Consider the following 19327-nt stretch of genomic DNA (forward strand, 5'->3'; position numbering starts at 1 on the left):
AGATGAGCAGGACTTGGCTCATTAGGACTTTGAATGCCAGGCTGAGAAATTTGGGTTTATCCTGAATGCTGTGGGATGCCATCCCTTGAAGAGTTTCAGAATACGATCATATTTGTATTTTAGAAAGCTCAGTTGTTTGGTTTGAAAGGAGCCACGGTAGGATCATTTTTGAAAAGTTGTTGCTGTCAACCAGTGCTGACTCTACCCTTCTAGAGATATTTGGTGATGTCTAGAGATATATTTTGGTTGTCACAACCATGTGGGTGATGGTCCCACTAGGTTCCAGTGAAGAGTGGCCAGTGTTCTAAACAAGATTGGCTTTGAGAATGCTCTGTTGACAATATCCACTGGACTGCATCTGTGTTCACATTAAGATTTTGTGTCACAAAAACAACAAATACTGGGATACTAGTAGTTTTAGAACTCCATTGGGCCCTAGCAAAATACTGCACAATACAGTGGGTTTACATAACTATATAGATTTAAAATATAAAGCCTTTCCGATCTACTAGAGAAATTAGGTATATTTTGATTGTGAGTGAGAGGTGGAAAGGGGTACTCCATTAAATCCTTTCTAGTTTTAAGGCTGTTTTTGTTCTTTTTAGCAACTAATTAGTTAATGATAAGTGATAATTTACCAAGTGACTTTGGATTTCATAAGCATTTGTATTGAGTAAAATGGAGCAAGTGATATTTGTAACACTTATATGCTGAGTCAAGGAAATAAACATTTTTTTCTTCAGTATTTTGAATATTATAATTCAAGGTAAAGTAAGGGCTTAAATGAGAATCAAATGCCATTTAAGCCAGTGATTTAAACAGATTCTGCTACTTTATACCTTTATCAGGATTACTAACATCTCAGAATTACTTAAATCATAGAATATGAAATGAGTAGTATATGTTTAATTGAGAATACTTCCCTTCCTTTTTCATTTCTACTTTTTACCTATAAATCAGCTTGCTTATATTTCCACAAACACCTGTTGCCAAGAGGTCTTTAGCTACAAGATGGCCTCGTTTGAACTCTCAACCCTGCCACTCCCAGTGCAACAGCCTGGGTTTCAGCTAGGTTTCTACACATTTCTGGGTTTCTTAACATCAGAGAAGCCAGGCCAACTTCCTGGAGCAGGGAACATTTTAAGCTGGTTGCAGAAACTTGTTTAGGGAAGACAAAGTAATGAAATACCTGAATAATGAAAAGTTACTTTTCCTACATTATATATTTCTATATAATATCCTACCATCTAGATATTAAAAAAGAAAACATTCAGGAAAATAATAAAGCTTATAATCAGAAACTTTTCTTTTGAGAATAGTACCAGTTTTTTACTGTAGGTAGTAAAGATGGAGATTTTATTATTTATAAATAAATGTTATTATTTGTAATTTTTATTATAGCCGATTTTGATCATACACAAAAATGTAGTGATTGGTAAATTAAACAACCATGAACTTATTACACTTCTTCAAGACTTATCAATTCATAGCAGATCTTTTAACCAATCATTTATCCATTGATCTAATCCCTGTATCATTTCATCCATAAATGTTTCAGTATGGACTCAAGAGCTCCTTTATAATATCATTATTATACTTTATACAGTAAATATAATTCCTTAATATCAAATATCAACCAGTATTAAATTTTGATTCAGAAAACTTGTTTAATCATAATCCATATAGTCTACACACTGTAACACACAAATAACTTTTAAACTTAATCCATCGCCAGAATTGATTTTTGAATTTTTCATAAAAAGCACAGACACAGAAGTGAGTTTACATGGATGATAGTCTTGCTCAGCTATGAGAATTGGGACATTTCCCCAGGGGTTATTGTAATGTGAAAGGAGAGGCCCTGAATAAAATATAATACGGCACCTTATGATTTGGTATGAGGCCTTTTTGATTTTACTGATTATGCTTAGTTATATTTTATGACTGTGTAAGCCTGTTCTGGTATAATGAACACTAATGTAAATTGGCTTTGTTTTCTCAATATCTGTGCATTTGATGAAATAAATATTTGGTAGGTTAGCCAACTAAACCATGTTATCTTCCCACTAGGGAGCCCTGCATTTTATATAGCATTCTGTTATGGAATGGGCAACCTTTCATAGTCTCTTAGCTAGTTGGTGCCTGAGACTAGTAGGAGGTTGTGTTGAGGAACTGGCACAGGTAGACATATATAAAGACTAATGTGTTTTTTATAAAGAAAATAAAGGAATAAGGCAAAGATTTTGTAGCCTGGCATATTCTTTTCTAAATTTGAAGGGATAGTCTGTATTGTATTCTTTAATAATAATGTTACTAATCCATTTTAATACTTACTAAGGAATATATCATTTCACTTAGGAAAATGACTACATTAATTCATACTTTGAAGATGGAGATGATTTTGGTGCAGACAGTGACGACAACATGGATGAAGCAACCTATTAGCTATGAAATTCCTCAAAAATTTATTGTGATAAGGCTTTGATCATCTGGACAAACTTGATTTTTATTTCTGACAAGGAATGAGTACATATTTTATTTTTATGTTTTGTTGAACAAATATTTTTTGTTACCAAAATATTCAGAACCACTCTGAGTTTATTCACTAGTTACCTTATAGTCTCTTGACACTGATGTTCCTTTAAACACCTGTCATCCCCTATGTATATTAGATCTTTGTTTTGATTTAGACTTAAGTGTGCCTAAAGGGGTTTTGCATCTCTTTATCTGTGTATTTACACATATTTGAACAAATCATTCTTGTTTAACTGCTGGTCTTTTGTAAAAATATTACTAGTCATAATGGATTTCTGTAATCTAAAAGTTGATTTAATACAGCACCTGGAGCACTTTAATACAGAGAAACTTGAAAATTATTTTTTACTTTTACATGTATATTCTATAATACTACATTATGAGTAAACTTCCTAAGCTCTTAGAAGTACAAACTTATTAGCAGTTTTGTGAGCAAAACAGAAAAATGTCATTCCAAGCTATATAACTTTCAGAGTTTATATACATCTCAGCCAATATAGACAGGCTTTCATATGGGATGAGTATTATAAATGCTTGAATTTGGGGCTAACTTCAGACTGTATAAAATATGAAACTACAGATCCCTCTGTAATAAGTGTGAATCTTCAAATAGTTCAGCTTATGAAAATTAGACTGAGGCATCTTAATTTTGTACTTTACATAAGTGTGGAATAAGTTCTGGTTATATGAATTTCACAGCAGAATGCACGTGTGAACTCAGTGAAGTGTAGTGGCCTTTGTTGTTTCACAGGACTCATAGCTGTATAATAATATAAAATGAACTCAGGTCATTAATTTTAAGATTAATTTTTGTTTAACTTAAAAGCTAGCTCTCCTGCTATTTTATATTCTGGGGAGAAATACCCAGAAACCTAAGCCTCCAAAGATTTAAAAATGCCAAAGGTTTTCAAGGAAATTCATGTACTTCCCAAAAGACATTATCTACCCACCCATTAAAAAAAAAAAAAAAAAAAAAAACCAATAAGGACATGCATTTTTCTCCCTTGAGAAGATATCACGAATTACTCTCTAATCTCAGAATTAGAGCCCTAGATTTATTTCTACCTGTAATATTAAGTTAAACCTTGACACTGAACTTAAAGTTTCTGTGCCTTAGTTTCTCTACTTATAAACTATTTCCTATAAAAATTGTTTAAATATTAACTAGAATTTACCATATATATACATTTTCTTACCATATTGAAATGATTATATCTTAAATTTGATTCTTACCCTTTAGACATTTGTTGCTTGGGTAACTAAAAACACAATTTTGAGAAACATGATTTCTTCACAAAATGTATTCTGGTTTTCTTATCTTGTAATTGTGGAAAAACTGGAGAAAATTTTTATCATCTTGGGCAATTCTACATCACTCTCAGGAAAATATAACTTTCAATGGCAATACACCTGTAAATCAAGATCGCTTGTGAGTGCCTATCTTATTTTTTTTTTTATTTTTTATTTTTTTGGTGGTACTGGGGGTGGAACTCAGAGGCTTTCTACTTCCGGGCCATACTCCCAGACCCATTTTATATTTTATTTGGAAAGAGGGTCTCACCAAGTTGCTGAGAGCCTAAGTAGCTGAGGCTGGCTTCGAACCTGTGCGATCCTCCTGTCTCAGCCTCCCAAGAGCAGGGATTACAAGCGTGCGCCACCACACCCGGCCTGAGTGCCTATCTTATTAATGTAATGTTGTACTGATCATATGTATCTTCTTGTTTAAAGAAGCTTTAAGATCCTAAATGGACACTGGGCACAGTGATGCATGCCTGTTATCCCAGCTACTTAGGAGGCTATGGCAGGAGGATTGCACGTTCAAAGCCAGCCTGCACAACTTAGCCGGAGCCTATCTCTAAATAAATTTAAAAAAAAAAGGACTGGGAATGTAACTTACTGGTAAAGCACCCCTTGATTCAGTCCCTAGTACACACACAAAATAGATTCTATGTGGAAACATGAATTAAGTCTTCTTTAAAATTGCAATCTATTATATATAAAAACCTCACATGAAGTTTTCAGTAACAATGGCAAATAAAGTTATTTGGGAATGGTAACTTAACACATTTTCTCACTTCCTCTGGTATCAGAGCCAAATACCATTTTGTGTATAGAAATCCAGAGTTTTATTTGCTTGATTTAAAATCTGCAGATAACAGCTTGAATCAGGCAAATACATGGAAGATAAAGACATTTCCTACCTTTCACCTTGTCTTCACTGACATAGTCCTGCATATAGTAAGGCAAGCCCTTTTGGGCAATAATTCACTCTGAAAGCCCCTTACCATCTTCTTTAAGCACATTCTTTACCCCCTTTGGAAGATCTTTGTACAATTTTAAAGTATACAAATTGTGAGAACAGACAGAATTTGCAGATTGCTTTACCAGCAAAAATCTTGTTTTTCTGGCTTAAAATCTGAGACTGTGAAGTTATTCCATAAGAAGGCAAACATTTTACAGAGATATGTACTTACTAGTTAAGTGTTTTAAAAATAAACTGTTTGGTTGCTATAATGCTTATTTTTCTGTATTTAATATTAAATTCTTATAAAATAAAAATTGTGTCCTTTTGATATTAAAATGTTTTGAGATTTGACTTGATAGAGAAAACCAATTTGTTAATACACATTTGAACTAGTAACTATGTACTTACTGAGCAGGGATGCCTGAATCAAGTATTACTGAACCAACCACCCCACAAACAACAAAAGAAAACTAGGTATGTGATTTAGGAAGAAAGTTATAATAGACTTAGATATTCAGCAAGTAGAACAATGATACTATCGTGATCTTTGGTTTCCGGATTACCAGAGAATGAGAAAAAATTCAAGGCATTCTCATTAATCTTTCCTTCAGCACTGTCAAGTGTGCAGTTGTACAGTGTCACTGGCATTGCTTTAATATGATTAAAGTCTCTGGTTTAGTAAAAATTTCCTTTTTAGAATAAAAATTCTAAATACAACTTTAAGATCAAGATGCTTGTAAAAATAGAGGAAATCCCAAGGAAAAATATGTGGGAAAAAAGTTTCCTTGATTAATAAAAGTTCCCAAGAACTTCAATTTTTTTTCTTCCTTTTTAAAATTAATATTCTTAAAGGGGAAATATTTTTATTTTAAAATATAATTTACATGCAGATCATTTAGTTAGTATGTCTGGTCTATGACATCATAAGGTCATCTCTGAGGAAAACCTTCCAAACACCATTGATCTAAAATTTGTTTTATTTTGTTTAACTTATGTTGTATATAAGCAATCCAGAGGATTTGTTTCAGTGTAACAAGTGGGCAATGTGAATTCAAAAAAGCTTTGGCAATCTAGTATCCCTGTATCAAGTAGTTTGAAAGTAGAAAAGGTTTGCTTTACTCAATTAAATTCACCAGCTTGTATTTTAGATTGCATAATAAAATAGAAATTTTATTACATTTTCATATCTCTTAAAATATGAAAAGCGGCAAAAAGTTTTAAAAACCAGTTTTACAGATGTACATGCTAACATAATATTCTTTACATTTTTCAATTGTATAAAATAATTATATACAAAAGATCTATAGATTCTGTATACATAAAATGAATTAAATAAAGCATTTAGATATTCCTATATTCTAACAGTGCAATATGCACATACTTAGAAAAAAAATACTGATTTCCTGAGCAATGTTGTAATTCAAAATAAGAATGATTACCATCATAATGCACCACGTAAATACAGACTTTTAGAAACTCTACCCTACAACACTGACTGGATCTTCATATTTCTAACTATATCCTTCATATTTCCAATTAGGTAATGTTATAAGATCTTACTAAGTAGTGGTTCATTTAAGGAACTTTCCAGGCCACTGAATAAGCAGGTAGAGGTTCACAGAAAAACAAGTTTTAAAAGTAATTCTTCTGGGAAAAATAACTTGACATTACAGGTTTTTAATTTTTAATGTAGCCAAAGACCTAAACTTTTTTTTTTTTTTTTTTTTTTCCAGTACTAGGAACGGAACTCCAGGGCATTCTACCTCTGAGCTACACCCCCAACCCTATTTTTTATTCTTTATTTTGAAACAGGGTCTCATTGAGTTGCAAAGGGCCTCACTAAGTAGTTAAGACTGTCCTAAAATGTCGATCCTCCTGTCTTAGCCTCCCAAATGCTGGGATTACAAGCATGTGCCACCACGCCTGGCTACCTACCTTTTTTTAGGAGTGGATGGCAAAAATACTTTAATGGCCATCCATTCATCCAAAACAACTTTTAAGTCTGTCTACCCAGACTTAAAAACAAACAAAAAACTGCCCTAAAAATGCCATTTTTCTTTAACTGCAATTCCAAACTGTGAACCAAATATAATTCAGTTACTTTTGTATTTGCATACATACAAATATAAATCCTCAAATTCAAATAAGTTTCCACACAAAAACCACAATATCAATATCAAAACACTGCTTATGTTACCTAGTTATACAATTAATTTGCATTTGCTACAAATTTAATGTATAAGTTAGTATTCTTTAAAAACAAATTATAATTATATTAAATGCTTAACTTTCTTTTAAAAACATTAAATTCTATATATAACCTACATACATAGAATTATATAACTCATTATAATTTTAAAGTATGTAATCCAAATATACAGAAAAAGGAAACTTGCGTGATTGTGTTTCATTAAGGATATATTGTATTTCCTTCAAAAAGTACGCTCTAAAACAGAAAATAACTTTTCATCAAGTATAGTACACTCCCTACCTTAAAAAGTAATCAGATTCCTCCATCATAATTTTAAAGTAAAACTAGCAAAAAGGAAGTAATGACTATGATCTCATCAATTTGATGTGAACAGTTCTTTAAAGGACATTTAGCCTATTTTACCTTAAAATTATCTGCAACATCTACTCTAAAACTTGATTTTTCAGCAGGCTTAACAAACAATGTAAACTGGCCAAAAGTTAACACTGAACATAAATTAAAAGACCACATTCCTCTGAGATGCCCAAGACACACTACAACAATTATAAATTATTTTAACAAAAAGATTTACTCTAAAAGAATCAATCACTACAATTTTCCTATTAAACACTTTTTGGAATTTTCTAAAATTCTCTAATATATGCAAGGGCTTTAAAATGTTTGACTTTCTTGTCCTGTCTTTTAATGTTTTTCTTCTGAAAGTATATATATTCCCAATAATGTAAATATTTGCTCATACTACTTTCTATCAAGATTGGAGTTTGAGGTATGAAATGACTCACAAAAAAACTCATTGAAAATTAATAAATAATGCCCAGAAAATGAGGTGGTATTACATGTCTTAAGGTATATGTTTTATTACAAAACAGGCAATTCAGACTCCACCAAATCTCACTTCTAGTGAATCATTTTAGTTGCATTTTAAAAACAAACACCTTAAAAGGATGGAATCAGTATTCAAATGCTTCATATTTAGCCAGACTGTGGCTGGTCCACAGATCTGAGAAAGTGGCACTACACTATCAAGCTCTTTCAACCAGTCTACATGCCTGTGGCCTCCGTTCCCTAATCTAATGCTATCGTTCAGGGGGGAAAAAAAGTCTGTCAGACATTTTCTCTTTGAAAAAGAGGTTAAGGGATCAACAAATACAGCAATTTGTCTCCTACTGCTAATGCAAAAGGCCTTTATTCTTGTTTTTCCTTAATGAACCATTTTCTACAACAGACCTCAAAGGCAGACAATAAAGATTTGTGTTTTGACCCCACTAACTTGTGCTTGAAAGTAAAGGTAGAGACAAATGTAATGAATCTGAATGGACTTTCTGAAATAGTGCTTAGTTTTAATCTAAAACTTAACTTATATAAAGTAGAATTATAAGGCATTAAAAGTAATTAAGGCCTGTTACTATATGTAACAGCAATGATTTATCACAGTATATAAGTGACTTCCTAAATAATGCTAATCTCCATGTTTAACACTTTTCATCAAAGAACTACAAAAGTGCTTTCAAATATCAGAGGCAAATATTTTAAAAACAGAAGCAGAGGTGAGGTTAAGGGTCTGTCTTAAGAAAGCATTCCTTAAGAGATAAAAATTAACTTTTAGGTCTTGACCTATTCCAGTGTTCTAGTGATCAAATGGCAACTTCACATCCCTAACACATTGAGAACTTAAATATATTTCATTAATTTCTTGGCTTCTATTATGGAAATTACAATTACATTTTTTTTTTCCTACTTTTGCTTTCAGAGCCCTAGTGCTAAATCTGTTTTCTAAGTTTCAAGATGAAGTGTTAAGTAGTCACCATCATGAACAATTTTAGAACCAAACTTCTTGCAAATGAGCATTCTGGTGATTCACAACAGTAAATTTTTTTTCAGTTGCCAACATCTAAAATTATTATCCTGCTTTAATTACCATCAATAACCTTAAATCAAGATTACTTAAAAGATAAAATTTAAACATACCTAGGCTTGACTAAGAAATATGATACATCTTCCAAGTTAAAAACTTTTTAACCCATTTCATTTCTGCTTTAAGCACTGATATAATAGAATTATGGACTGATTGCTCTTAACTTCAACAAGTAGCAACCATAGGGATTTTATACATAATCCACTTGGAAATGGCTCAAAAATTTAGGAAGGTAAAAATCAAAAACAAGTATCTTCAAATCTCCCTAAATTTTGCCTCTGAAGTGGTTCCTGGATGTAAGTGATGTATCACGTTCCAGATGCAAAAGGTAGTCACTAAGGATGTGATAAGCTAATTGCTATGTTTTGTGTTGAGCAGCACGTGGCCGAGAATCTTCACTATATATTTTATGATCATCTTGTTGATCAACATGTATTCCTTTAGTTGGAGCAATTGCGTTTTCCATTTCTCTGTGCTGCGATGGGGGTGTGAGTCCCAAATGCAAATGTGAGGAGTCCACTGTTGAATGATGACTAACGTCTACTTTAGCTAAAATTTCATAATACAGCAAATAAAATACTGGTGTTATTATACCTACTATCAACATTATCACTACTGCTGTCCACCACCCTATTCCCCAGTCTGCTCCGTAATAGGGATCCTTACGCTGAGAATTTTTGTTATCAGGTTCAAAATGAATCTGTTGTGCTGTTAAGGCAGATACTACCTCATTAAGGTTGTCTTTCTTGGTGTCTGTACATTTTACTATTTGCTCTATATCTCGGTCCACTTCTTTTAAATAGCTTCCAGCTGACTCACTGGAAGAAAGAGAATCATTAGCTGGCAAAATGTCCTGTTGTTCTGGAGCATACTGAACAGATGAAGGACGTGAAGTCTGTCTTCCTTTTGGAGGATAAAGGGTTTCTGTCAGTGAACTAAACTTTTTAACTGGAATTTTGATAGACCTAAGGGCAAAAAAGTCTTGATCGCTGATGAGGTTGTTAACTCTCTTGATGTCTGCTACCTGTAAAAAAACAAAAATGCAACATTCAACCAAATCTTAAAGTAGAAGTTAACAAGGATCATTTATCCCATTTATTTTTGAAGAAAAAAAAATTGAGCTTAATTAGTATTATCACACCCAGAAAGATTTTAATTTTGTTGATGAGAATTCTAAACTACTTTTGATCTACCTGTCTTAAGAAATCGACTACATTTTATAATCATTCATAGAGTCTAGTATCCTTTGCTGTTTCCCTTTGTACCTCATACATAAATACCACAGTTCTGCTGTGTTTGCAAGCAATTTGTGAAGGATATTCATCCTTATATTCTTTATTCCGGTTTGGTAACTGGAGTGTAGGAAAATGTTAACTTGCCCAATTAAAATTGCCATTATTAGCTGGGCGTGGTGGCGCACACTTGTAATCCCAGCATTCCAGAGGCTAAGACTGGAGGATCACAGTTTGTGGGCAGCCTCAGCTACTTAGTGAAGCCCTCCGCAACTCAGTGAGGCCGTGTTTCCAAATAAAGAATAAAAAAATAGGGCTGGGATGTAGCTCGGAGGTAGAATGCTCCTGGGTTCCATCCCCAGACCCAAAAAATAAAATAAAAAATTGCCATTACTATCAGAACTAAGATGCCATTAACTCTAAGATGCACCATTATTTTATGTATCTTAGAGGGGGAAATACAATGAAGATGTCATTGTTCTAATTTGAAAGATGTTAAAATGTGTGAAAGTACATATATTTTTTGGGGTATGGGGATTTAACCCAGGGGCATTCTACCTCCCAGCTACACCCCCTACCCCTACTTTAGTTTTATTTTGAAACAAGGTCTCCCTAGGTTGATGAGAGTCTTAACTACTTGCTGAGGCTTGAACCTACAATCCTATCTTGGTCTCTTAAGTTCAGGGATTACAAGCATGTGCCACCACACCTCACTAAAAAATACATCTTATAATATAGGAATTTATCTCCCTTTCTTGTCTTCTGAAGCCATTTTTTTCCCTGAACCTCTTAGTGTAAATAACCACTACCTCCAAGATGTCATAGGTATACTTTCCTCATATATATTATATAACTTTCACTTGTCTATCTTTATTTTTTTTAAATCAGTACTGGGGATGGAACCCAGGGGCATTCTACCTCTGAGCTATACCCACAGCCCTATTTTTTTATTCTTTATTTGGAAACATGGTTTCACTGAGTTGCAAAGGGCCTAAGTTGCTGAGGCTGACCACAAACTACAATCCTCCTGTCTCACCCTCCCAAATACTGGGATTATAAGTGTACACTACCATGCCCGGCTCTGTCTGTATATCTTACAAGTGGAAGCTATTCAGTAAGAAGTCGAAGAGATATGTCTAAAACTCAGAAAAAAATTATCTGAGAATTAGATTCATTGGAAAAGGACTAAGAGGAAAAGGAGACAGAAAAGATGCCTGAGGAATGCCAACATTTGGGGAATATGTTGAGTAAACCCACAAAGATGATAAAAAAAAAAGTAGCCAAGACAGTAAACAGTTAGTGGTGGTTAAAAATATGGCTGGGTTGAAACATGATGGACACTTTTCCACTGTTTTGTAGCGAGTTGTTTTACCTCTTTACCATTTAAGTTTCCACAACTGTAAAATGTCAGTAATAATACTACCTACCTTATAGGATTGGTGAGAATATGAATGAATTTAAATGTATACAGAACACTTAGAACAGTGATATACAGTATTTAGCAGCTATTCAGTATTAATAGAAAAATCTGAATCTTGAGGTCAGGAAGTCCAAGCAAGAGATCTTTTAGAAGGAAGTGAAGAACAAAAACCAATAGATTAATGATCAAGTACTATGAAGACAAAGAGGTCAGCATATTGGAAAAATCCTTTTGGAGTTTGTGTGTGGAACGGTAGGGGTAAAAGGTTGAAGAATAACTAGAAGATGAGATAGCAAAGATAAAGGGTGTTTTGTTATCTTACTATCTTGGAACTATTTTATTTTCAAGATTCTGACAAACCCCAAGCTTAACCCCATTCTCTTTAATTGCTTTTTTGCTTGATATTGTATTTTCTTAACAACTGCTCAAAACTTATTCTGAACCAGGCTTCCGAGGTGTAGTATCTACCTAGGTTACCTCTCTATATACATCTATAATGTGTTCTTTGTTTTGCCAGTGTTGTTTTGCTAACATCTTCTGTTGCATTTAGGATTCCAAACCTGAATGTTTTATTCCTTTTATCATTGTTTTACAACAGGCTTACCCTTAATAATTCTAATGACTATAGGTGGAATACAGTACAATCTACTTACAAGTGTGTGTGTGTGTGTGTGTGTGTGTGTGTGTGTGTGTGTGTTGTATACTGGGTATTGAACCCAAGGGCATTCTACTCATTATACTCCAGACCTATTTACCTCAGGGCTACACTCCCAGACCTATTTTTTATATTTTTTTTAAATTTGGAAACAGGGTCTCTTAAGCCAGCGAGGCTGACTTCGAACCAGCACGATCCTCCTGTCTCTGCCTCCCATGAGTGGGGATTACAAGCATGCGCCACCACACCTGGCTAACAATCTAATTTTTAAATGTTAATACTGACAACATTCTGGAAATTATAACCTTTATAATTTTGTGGTTTTTTTTTTTTCCCTTTGGTGGTACTGGGGTTCCTGGAAACCCTTCTACCTCAGGGCTACACTCCCAGACCTATTTTTTATATTTTTTTAACTTGGAAACAGGGTCTCAAGCCAGCGAGGCTGACTTCAAACCAGCATGATCCTCCTGTCTCCGCCTCCCAAGCGCGGGGGTTACAAGTGTGTGCCACCATGCCTGGTAACCTTTATAACATTTAAGTCATTAGGAAGAATTAAGAAGTTTACTTAAAAATGTGCAAGGAGATAAATAGTAGATACAATACAGATTCTTTTGGACTGGGAGTATGAGAATAAAAAGTTGAGAACCAGTGTTCTAGCCAGTTTCATACCAGTATCATAAAAACATGCCTTGCTAAAGACCCACAATGGACAAGACACAGATAAAAAATTGGCTCAGAAAGAGTTTAGTATCTTTCCTTTATATAGCAATCCCACTTTTGGAAATCTATACTACAGAAATAAAGAATTACCATTTAAATATAAAGTTATAACCCGGCATGGTGGTGCACACTTGTAATTCCAGTATTTGGGAGGCTGAGACAGTAGGATCCAGGTTTATGGCCACCCTCAGCTACTTAGGCTCTTTGCAACTCAGTGAGACCTTGTTTCAAAATAAAGAAAAACAAAAAAACAAAAAAATGGGATTAGGGGTATAGCTCAGAGGTAGAATGCCTCTGGGTTCTATCCTCAGTACAACAAAGAAAAAAAAAAAAAGATAAAGTTATGATGCTATTATCTGCATTACATAAAACATAAAAAAATGCTGACTATTCATGAGTGGAAGAATAGCTTAATAAGACTATTAATAAGCTTAATTAATAGCTTAATAAGACTATTAGATCTATAAGATCATGAAGAATGTCCAGAATATACTAAGAAAGGAAAAATGCAAGATACAGAGTAATATACATAGTATATACCACTTTTAAAAAGACAAGTCATCAACTGTCTCACACACATAAATATTTATAAGTACAAAAGGACAGAAAGAAACTCAACACTTGTAATCTCAGGAATTGGAATAGATACTTCTACATTCTCTTATCATATGAATATGATAATGTAGTCGGATATTTTTCAAGACTGAAGAAAAAAAAATAATGGATTTAGAAATACATTCAAGCCAGGCATGGTGGCGCATGCTTGTAATCCCCGCGCTTGGGAGGCGGAGACAGGAGGATCGCACAGGTTCGAAGCCAGCCGCGCTGGCGTAAGAGATCCTGTTTCAAAAATATAAGAGTAACCCAGAGATAGAAGGGCTTCCAGGAACCCCAGTACCACCAAAAAAAAAAAAAAAATTAAAAAAAATACATTTACTTAAATTTTAAAAAATCCATAGACATGTCACAGATTTCTATGCAAAGAAAAAAAAAAGGAAAAAAATAAAAAAAGATACAATTCATTTCAATTTGAGTGGGATGAGTGAACAAATAATTTATTCTGTATTGCATTATGTAAAATTAAGTTAAAACTTACCGTACAACAGTACTGAAGGGCTACCGCATTTAAAGTATCACCCTCTTGTATATCTTTTGTTAGTACAATAATGTCATCAAGTCTATCTCTGGATGTACTTCTTCGGACTTTTTCTTTCCCTCTGGATCGAAGCTCATATACTTCGGCATCCTCCTCCAACACATCACTGTCTGTACAATTTCCAAAAGCATGTACTTGACCACTCAACTGAACTCCTGAGAGAGGAAAACTACGATTCTGATGCCTCCCTGCCATAATGTCAAAATCTGGAGGAAGAAAAAACAAAACAAAAAAAACCATAACTTTGGAAAGTAGCTGGTCTATTGACAGACTTACATATATCATGTGTCTTACATTATGGATACTGTATCTTTTTTTAATAATGGTTTTAGTTATTAAAAATACAGGTTCCAGGTGGGCACTTATAATTCCAGTACTTGGGAGGCTGAGCAGGAGGATTGCACAAGTTCGAAGCCAGCCTCAGCTACTTAATGAGGCTCTCAGCAACTTAGTGAGACCGTATTTCCAAATAAAATACAAAACAGGTCAGAGGTGTAGCCCAGAGGTAGAAAGCTCCTGGGTTCCATCCCCAGTACCACAAAATAAGTAAATAAATAAATAAATTAAATAAAAACACAGGTTCAAGTTTTATAACTGCTGCAGTAGAACAAACATATTTGGTAGCAAAAACAATGGCATGAAAGGAAGAGGTAATCTTCTGGACTACATATCAATAAAACGTGGGGTAACAACGTTTTAACAAGGCTACTATTTTTTGTGGTCAAAAATGAATCTCTTCTTACTCTAACAACATGGAGAAATTATGGAAAATTTTTTGCATTATGTCTTATAAAGTTGGACTTCTAATGAAATAAAAGTATGTTTTACGCATACATACAAAATGTTTTTATGAATTTAAAACACTCTGGTTTGTTCTGCACTTTAAGTTCACATGAGATTGAAATATATTTGCACTCCTTACTCCATGGATCATGTTAACATCATAATTTTTATTTAGCACAGCCAGGTGCAGTGGCACAGGCCTGTGGTCCTAATACTTGGAAGGATGAGACAGGAGGACTTTAGGTTCTAGGCCAGTGTGTGGTAACTTAACAAGATCCTGTTTGAAAAGAAAAAGGGCTGGGGCTACGAGCCAGAGGTACAATATCCCTGGGTTCAATTCCCAGTATCTCCCCATTACACAAATACCAAGAATTTATATGTAGTACTGTACATCTATATAGGTCATGATTTTGCTCTTGACCAGATTTTTTTCCCTTGAAAACTTTCCTTTCTTCTTCTTCTTCTTCTTTTTTTTTTTTTTTTTTTTTTTTTTGGTGGTACTGGGGTTCCTAGAAGCCCTTCTTTATCTGGGCTACACTTCCAGATCTATTTTTTTTATTTTTGGAAACAGGGTCTCTGAAGCCAGCACAGCTGGCTTCGAACCGGCGCGATCCTCCTGTCTCCGCCTCCCAAACGCGGGGATTACAAATGTGCGCCACCACGCTCGGCCTTGAAAACTTTTCACCCAGCTTAAGTTAGAGTCCTCATAATATTGCATTTATGGTACATAAAGACTGAACAGATTTTGGATGGGATTCTTTTATCTTATATTTGGAAAAACATTAAGACTGAGAACTGGTTTAAGTTAAACAAATATAAAATACTTCTTGTTTACTTGCATATTCACTCAACACTCTCATCAGTTTATCTATTAAAACAAACAAAATCGCCGGGCGTGGTGGCACACGCTTGTAATCCCCGCGCTTGGGAGGCGGAGACAGGAGGATCGCGCAGGTTCGAAGCCAGCCGCGCTGGCGTAAGAGACCCTGTTTCAAAAAATATATATAAAATAGGTCTGGGAGCGTAGCCCGGAGGTAGAAGGGCTTCCAGGAACCCCAGTACCACCAAAAAAAACAAAAAACAAAACAAAACAAACAAACAAACAAACAAAAAAACCCCAAGAACCCACAATACTCATTCCACATTCAGCTTTGGCTTCATATTAATTATTCCCATAAGAAAAGATGCACTGCTTCTGTGAAAGATGGACAGAAGCAGTAAGAGGTATTTTGGAGATAAAATACATCAAACTTCAATGTGGTTCATATATGAAAAGAGAAAGATCATGCCAAGAGTACTGATTTCCATAACTGACTAAGCTGATGTCATTCTTTAGGATATGGATTTCTGTTCAGATAATATAGCAAATAAGAGCTATATTTTTTTCAAATACTCCTAGAGGGTCTACGTTATTATTAAAAAAAAAAAACTAGGATTCTTAATTTGACAGCCACCAAACTAAAGAAAACTATCCACATGTTACATCTCAAAAGCAGTTCTGAAGTCATGATTATACCTATTCCTCCAAGGACAACAGTTTTGTTTCAACTTCTTTAGCCTAATCTTTTTTTTTTTTTTAATACTGTATCACTTTTATGGGCGGATACTTATTGTTTCATATTCACATGATTTTGAAGGCTGAGAATCACTTAATATACAGCAATTTATAAGTGGCTATAATGACCTAGTTATGCTGTCCCTTTAGACTTTTACTTTCTAACAATTTATTCTCAGAACCTCAAACCTAGCTTGTGTAGAGCTAACTGAAATTCACTGAGCAACTCAATAGGCTTTTAAGATATTATATATCAAGTGCTCTGTGATGTATTGCTAAATAATATTTAAAAGACTGGAACTTCACCTGTTTCACCGCACTCTCCATTGTAATGAAATGCAGGAAGCAGAATACAGCAAACTGGGTATTCGTGTCCGAATAATCAAGAATTGCTTGTGTCTTTAATTGAAGTGAAAAGTTAAACTTTGGCCCAGGCAGATAATTGCCTGTACAAACTATTTAGAGATTAGACAGTACAAAGTAGAGAACGCCTCTGGCTCAATTCTCCTGAATTTACTTCTCTTAATTCTTCTAGAACAGGAAAAAAAATCCCCTATTCAGAAAACTGGAACAAGCCTCCATGCAACATAGACTATAGGCGACAGAAAAATTAATTACCAATGAGTACTGTGCTAAAGCTTTCCTCAGCTCTGTCTGAACACAGTCGTACTACATGACCGCTGCTGGGCGTTGCGTGCTGACCTTCCTTGGCCAGGGAGAGAGCAGCACCCAGGCTCGTTCAGCACTGGGACAGAATCACGGGGCATATCCACAGGTCCACAGACCACCAGGTCCAGTTTTGTTTTTAAAAAGTTAACTTCCCTCCCTCTCCATTCCCTGTTCTCCGTAGCAGGGGCTAAGTCCTGGCTCTTCTGTCACGGCATCCCACTCGGGGCGACGCGGTGTCTGGGTGGCAAATACAGAGCGCCGAGGCAGGCAGGCGTCTTCCCCGAGCCTCAGTTTCCCCGGCAGCTGCAGGGTGCCGGCGGGCGGGCGGGCGCCGAGGGTCTCCCGCCCGGGAGCCTCCCGGGGAGCCCGGGCCCCGGAGCGCGGCCGAGGACGCCCGGCTCCAGCGCGCCCTCCGCCCGGCTCCCACCTCCCGCCGCCATCTTTACCTGTCCCCTTAGCACGGGCGCCGCCGCGAGGAGCCGGATGCCAGGTTCGCCGCCGAGCCAGGTAAGTTCATGACCGAGCCCCCGCGTTCGGCCGTCAGGGACCCTCCCGGCCGCCTCCGCCGCCAACGTCTCCGCCTTCCGGGCCGCGCGCCGCCACGTCCGCAAACCTGCGCTGCGTCATCGCGTCGAGTGGGCGGAGGTGGGCGGGGCGGGGGCGCGAGGGCGAGTCCTGCGTCCAACCGCCGGCCCACGCGCAGCGCGCAGGCGCGGGACGCCTCCGGGTAGGGGCGGGGCCTGGCGCACGCTCACGCCCACGACCACGCCCCTTCACTTTCCAGGGACCTGTTCTGAGCTCCCAGTAGGCTCGCCAGCCTTTGGGCGTTGGGCCACCTGCTGGCTGTGCCCATGCCCAGCGTCTTTCCTGGGTTGGCAAAGACTGTCCCCAACACACTAAGGAGAGGGCGGTGTTGACAATTTGTCAAAGCTATCGCGCATTTTTTTTCTTGCTGTGTAGAGTTTTCTTTAGGGTGAGGAGGAACACTGCAGAAGCATAGCGCTGACACCCAGTTTTAGCAAACAGCACTGTGTGTATTTCCTTTTTCCGCTGAAGCCTGTTGCGCTGCGGCAAAAGAGGCAAAATACTGGCGGACTGGAATTGGGGGCGGCCTTTGTGTTTATAGGTGAGGAAAGCGAGCCACCTAGAGCCAGACTCTGGGAAGTGTTTGCCTGGGATCCTCATTCACAGACTCCTTAGACAAGGGTGTCAAACAATTTATTATCTTACTTATTGTGGTTTGAAAATTAACTGAAACTCATTGGTAGTCAGCGTTGTATTCTACGCGATATTAGTTAAACTCATGTCTTCATATATTTTTCTCCACAAATTTGCTAAATGTGTAACATCCAGCTTTAACTTTTGTAAATGAATATAAAAACATTTTAATGATGCTTCCCAGTGTTGACGTCACAGATGTAATATTTTGACAACCACACTAGCTCTCAAACAATCTCAGTTTTAGGCACAAATAGCTTGGAGGCTGGGCCAGAACATTTCTTTTCAGAACGTCTGAATATTTATTCCTCCTGAAGGCTTTGAAATTTTGTTCCAAATTATCTTCAAAGGATATATTTTGGTTTTCTGAGAAGTGCCTCAGCAGAAGTTAGGAATTCTTCATTGCATTATTATTCTTTTATTTTAGGGGAAATGCACTATGCTCAACAAAGCTACAGAAAGTTTCAGGAGGAGACTTTAAAAAGAAAGTTTGTTGAAGCTGTTCTGTGTGCCTTTGCCCTTCTGACACCCCTGTCTGTAACCATTTATCACTGAGACATTTTCTCATCAGTAGACAAAGGACATACTCCCTACTTGATGTATAGGGCTTCAGCTGCTCAGCCCTCATGAATGTTAATGGGAATACAACCTTCTTTCTGGATATAGGTTACTTTTCTTATTTTAATGTCAATAGGCAGTGGAATCCTTGTGAGAGACAGAGTGATAGAATTTCAGGCACTTCTGCAGGACTGCTACCTATACCTTTCATATAAACACTCAGTGATTGCTACATGCTCTTAATTTGTTATTTGTATTAAACAAAAATCCAGTGATTGAACTTTTCCCAAAATAGCTACAATATATATTTTTTATCATTAAAATATACAAAGGAGGCAGTTAGCCATGAATTTTGGCTAAGTTCCAAAAAGCTGGCCAGTAGGAACAAATACTTTGTCTTTGAGAAAAATGATGTCCCCATACCCAATAAAGCCAAAAGAATTTTTAGTTTCTT

The 19327-nt window shown here is 36.1% G+C and overlaps 2 protein-coding genes across 3 annotated transcripts in view; one reads left to right on the forward strand and one right to left on the reverse strand.

The window, feature by feature from the left end:
- The window catches only part of POLR3G (RNA polymerase III subunit G), a gene marked incomplete at both ends in the record, with an annotated part of 29263 nt that extends 26818 nt beyond the window's left edge, over positions 1-2445 (forward strand). For both annotated transcript variants that reach the window (XM_080698597.1, XM_080698598.1), the window contains one exon: positions 2359-2445. In XM_080698597.1, coding sequence (XP_080554723.1) covers positions 2359-2445 — 87 coding nt within the window. The remainder of the gene's footprint in view (positions 1-2358) is intronic.
- A 6820-nt stretch (positions 2446-9265) lies between these two features.
- LYSMD3 (LysM domain containing 3) lies at positions 9266-14288 on the reverse strand (the record flags this gene model as incomplete). Its single annotated transcript, XM_080708106.1, has 2 exons — positions 14031-14288; positions 9266-9931 (listed from the first exon to the last, which is right to left on the reverse strand). Exons 1-2 carry the CDS (start codon positions 14283-14285, stop codon positions 9266-9268), a joined length of 921 nt encoding a protein of 306 aa, XP_080564232.1. The 5' UTR covers positions 14286-14288.
- Between the last annotated feature and the right edge of the window lie 5039 nt (positions 14289-19327).

This window comes from Muscardinus avellanarius (genome assembly GCF_963383645.1).
Source record: "Muscardinus avellanarius genome assembly, chromosome: 1".
Lineage (NCBI taxonomy): Eukaryota > Metazoa > Chordata > Mammalia > Rodentia > Gliridae > Muscardinus > Muscardinus avellanarius.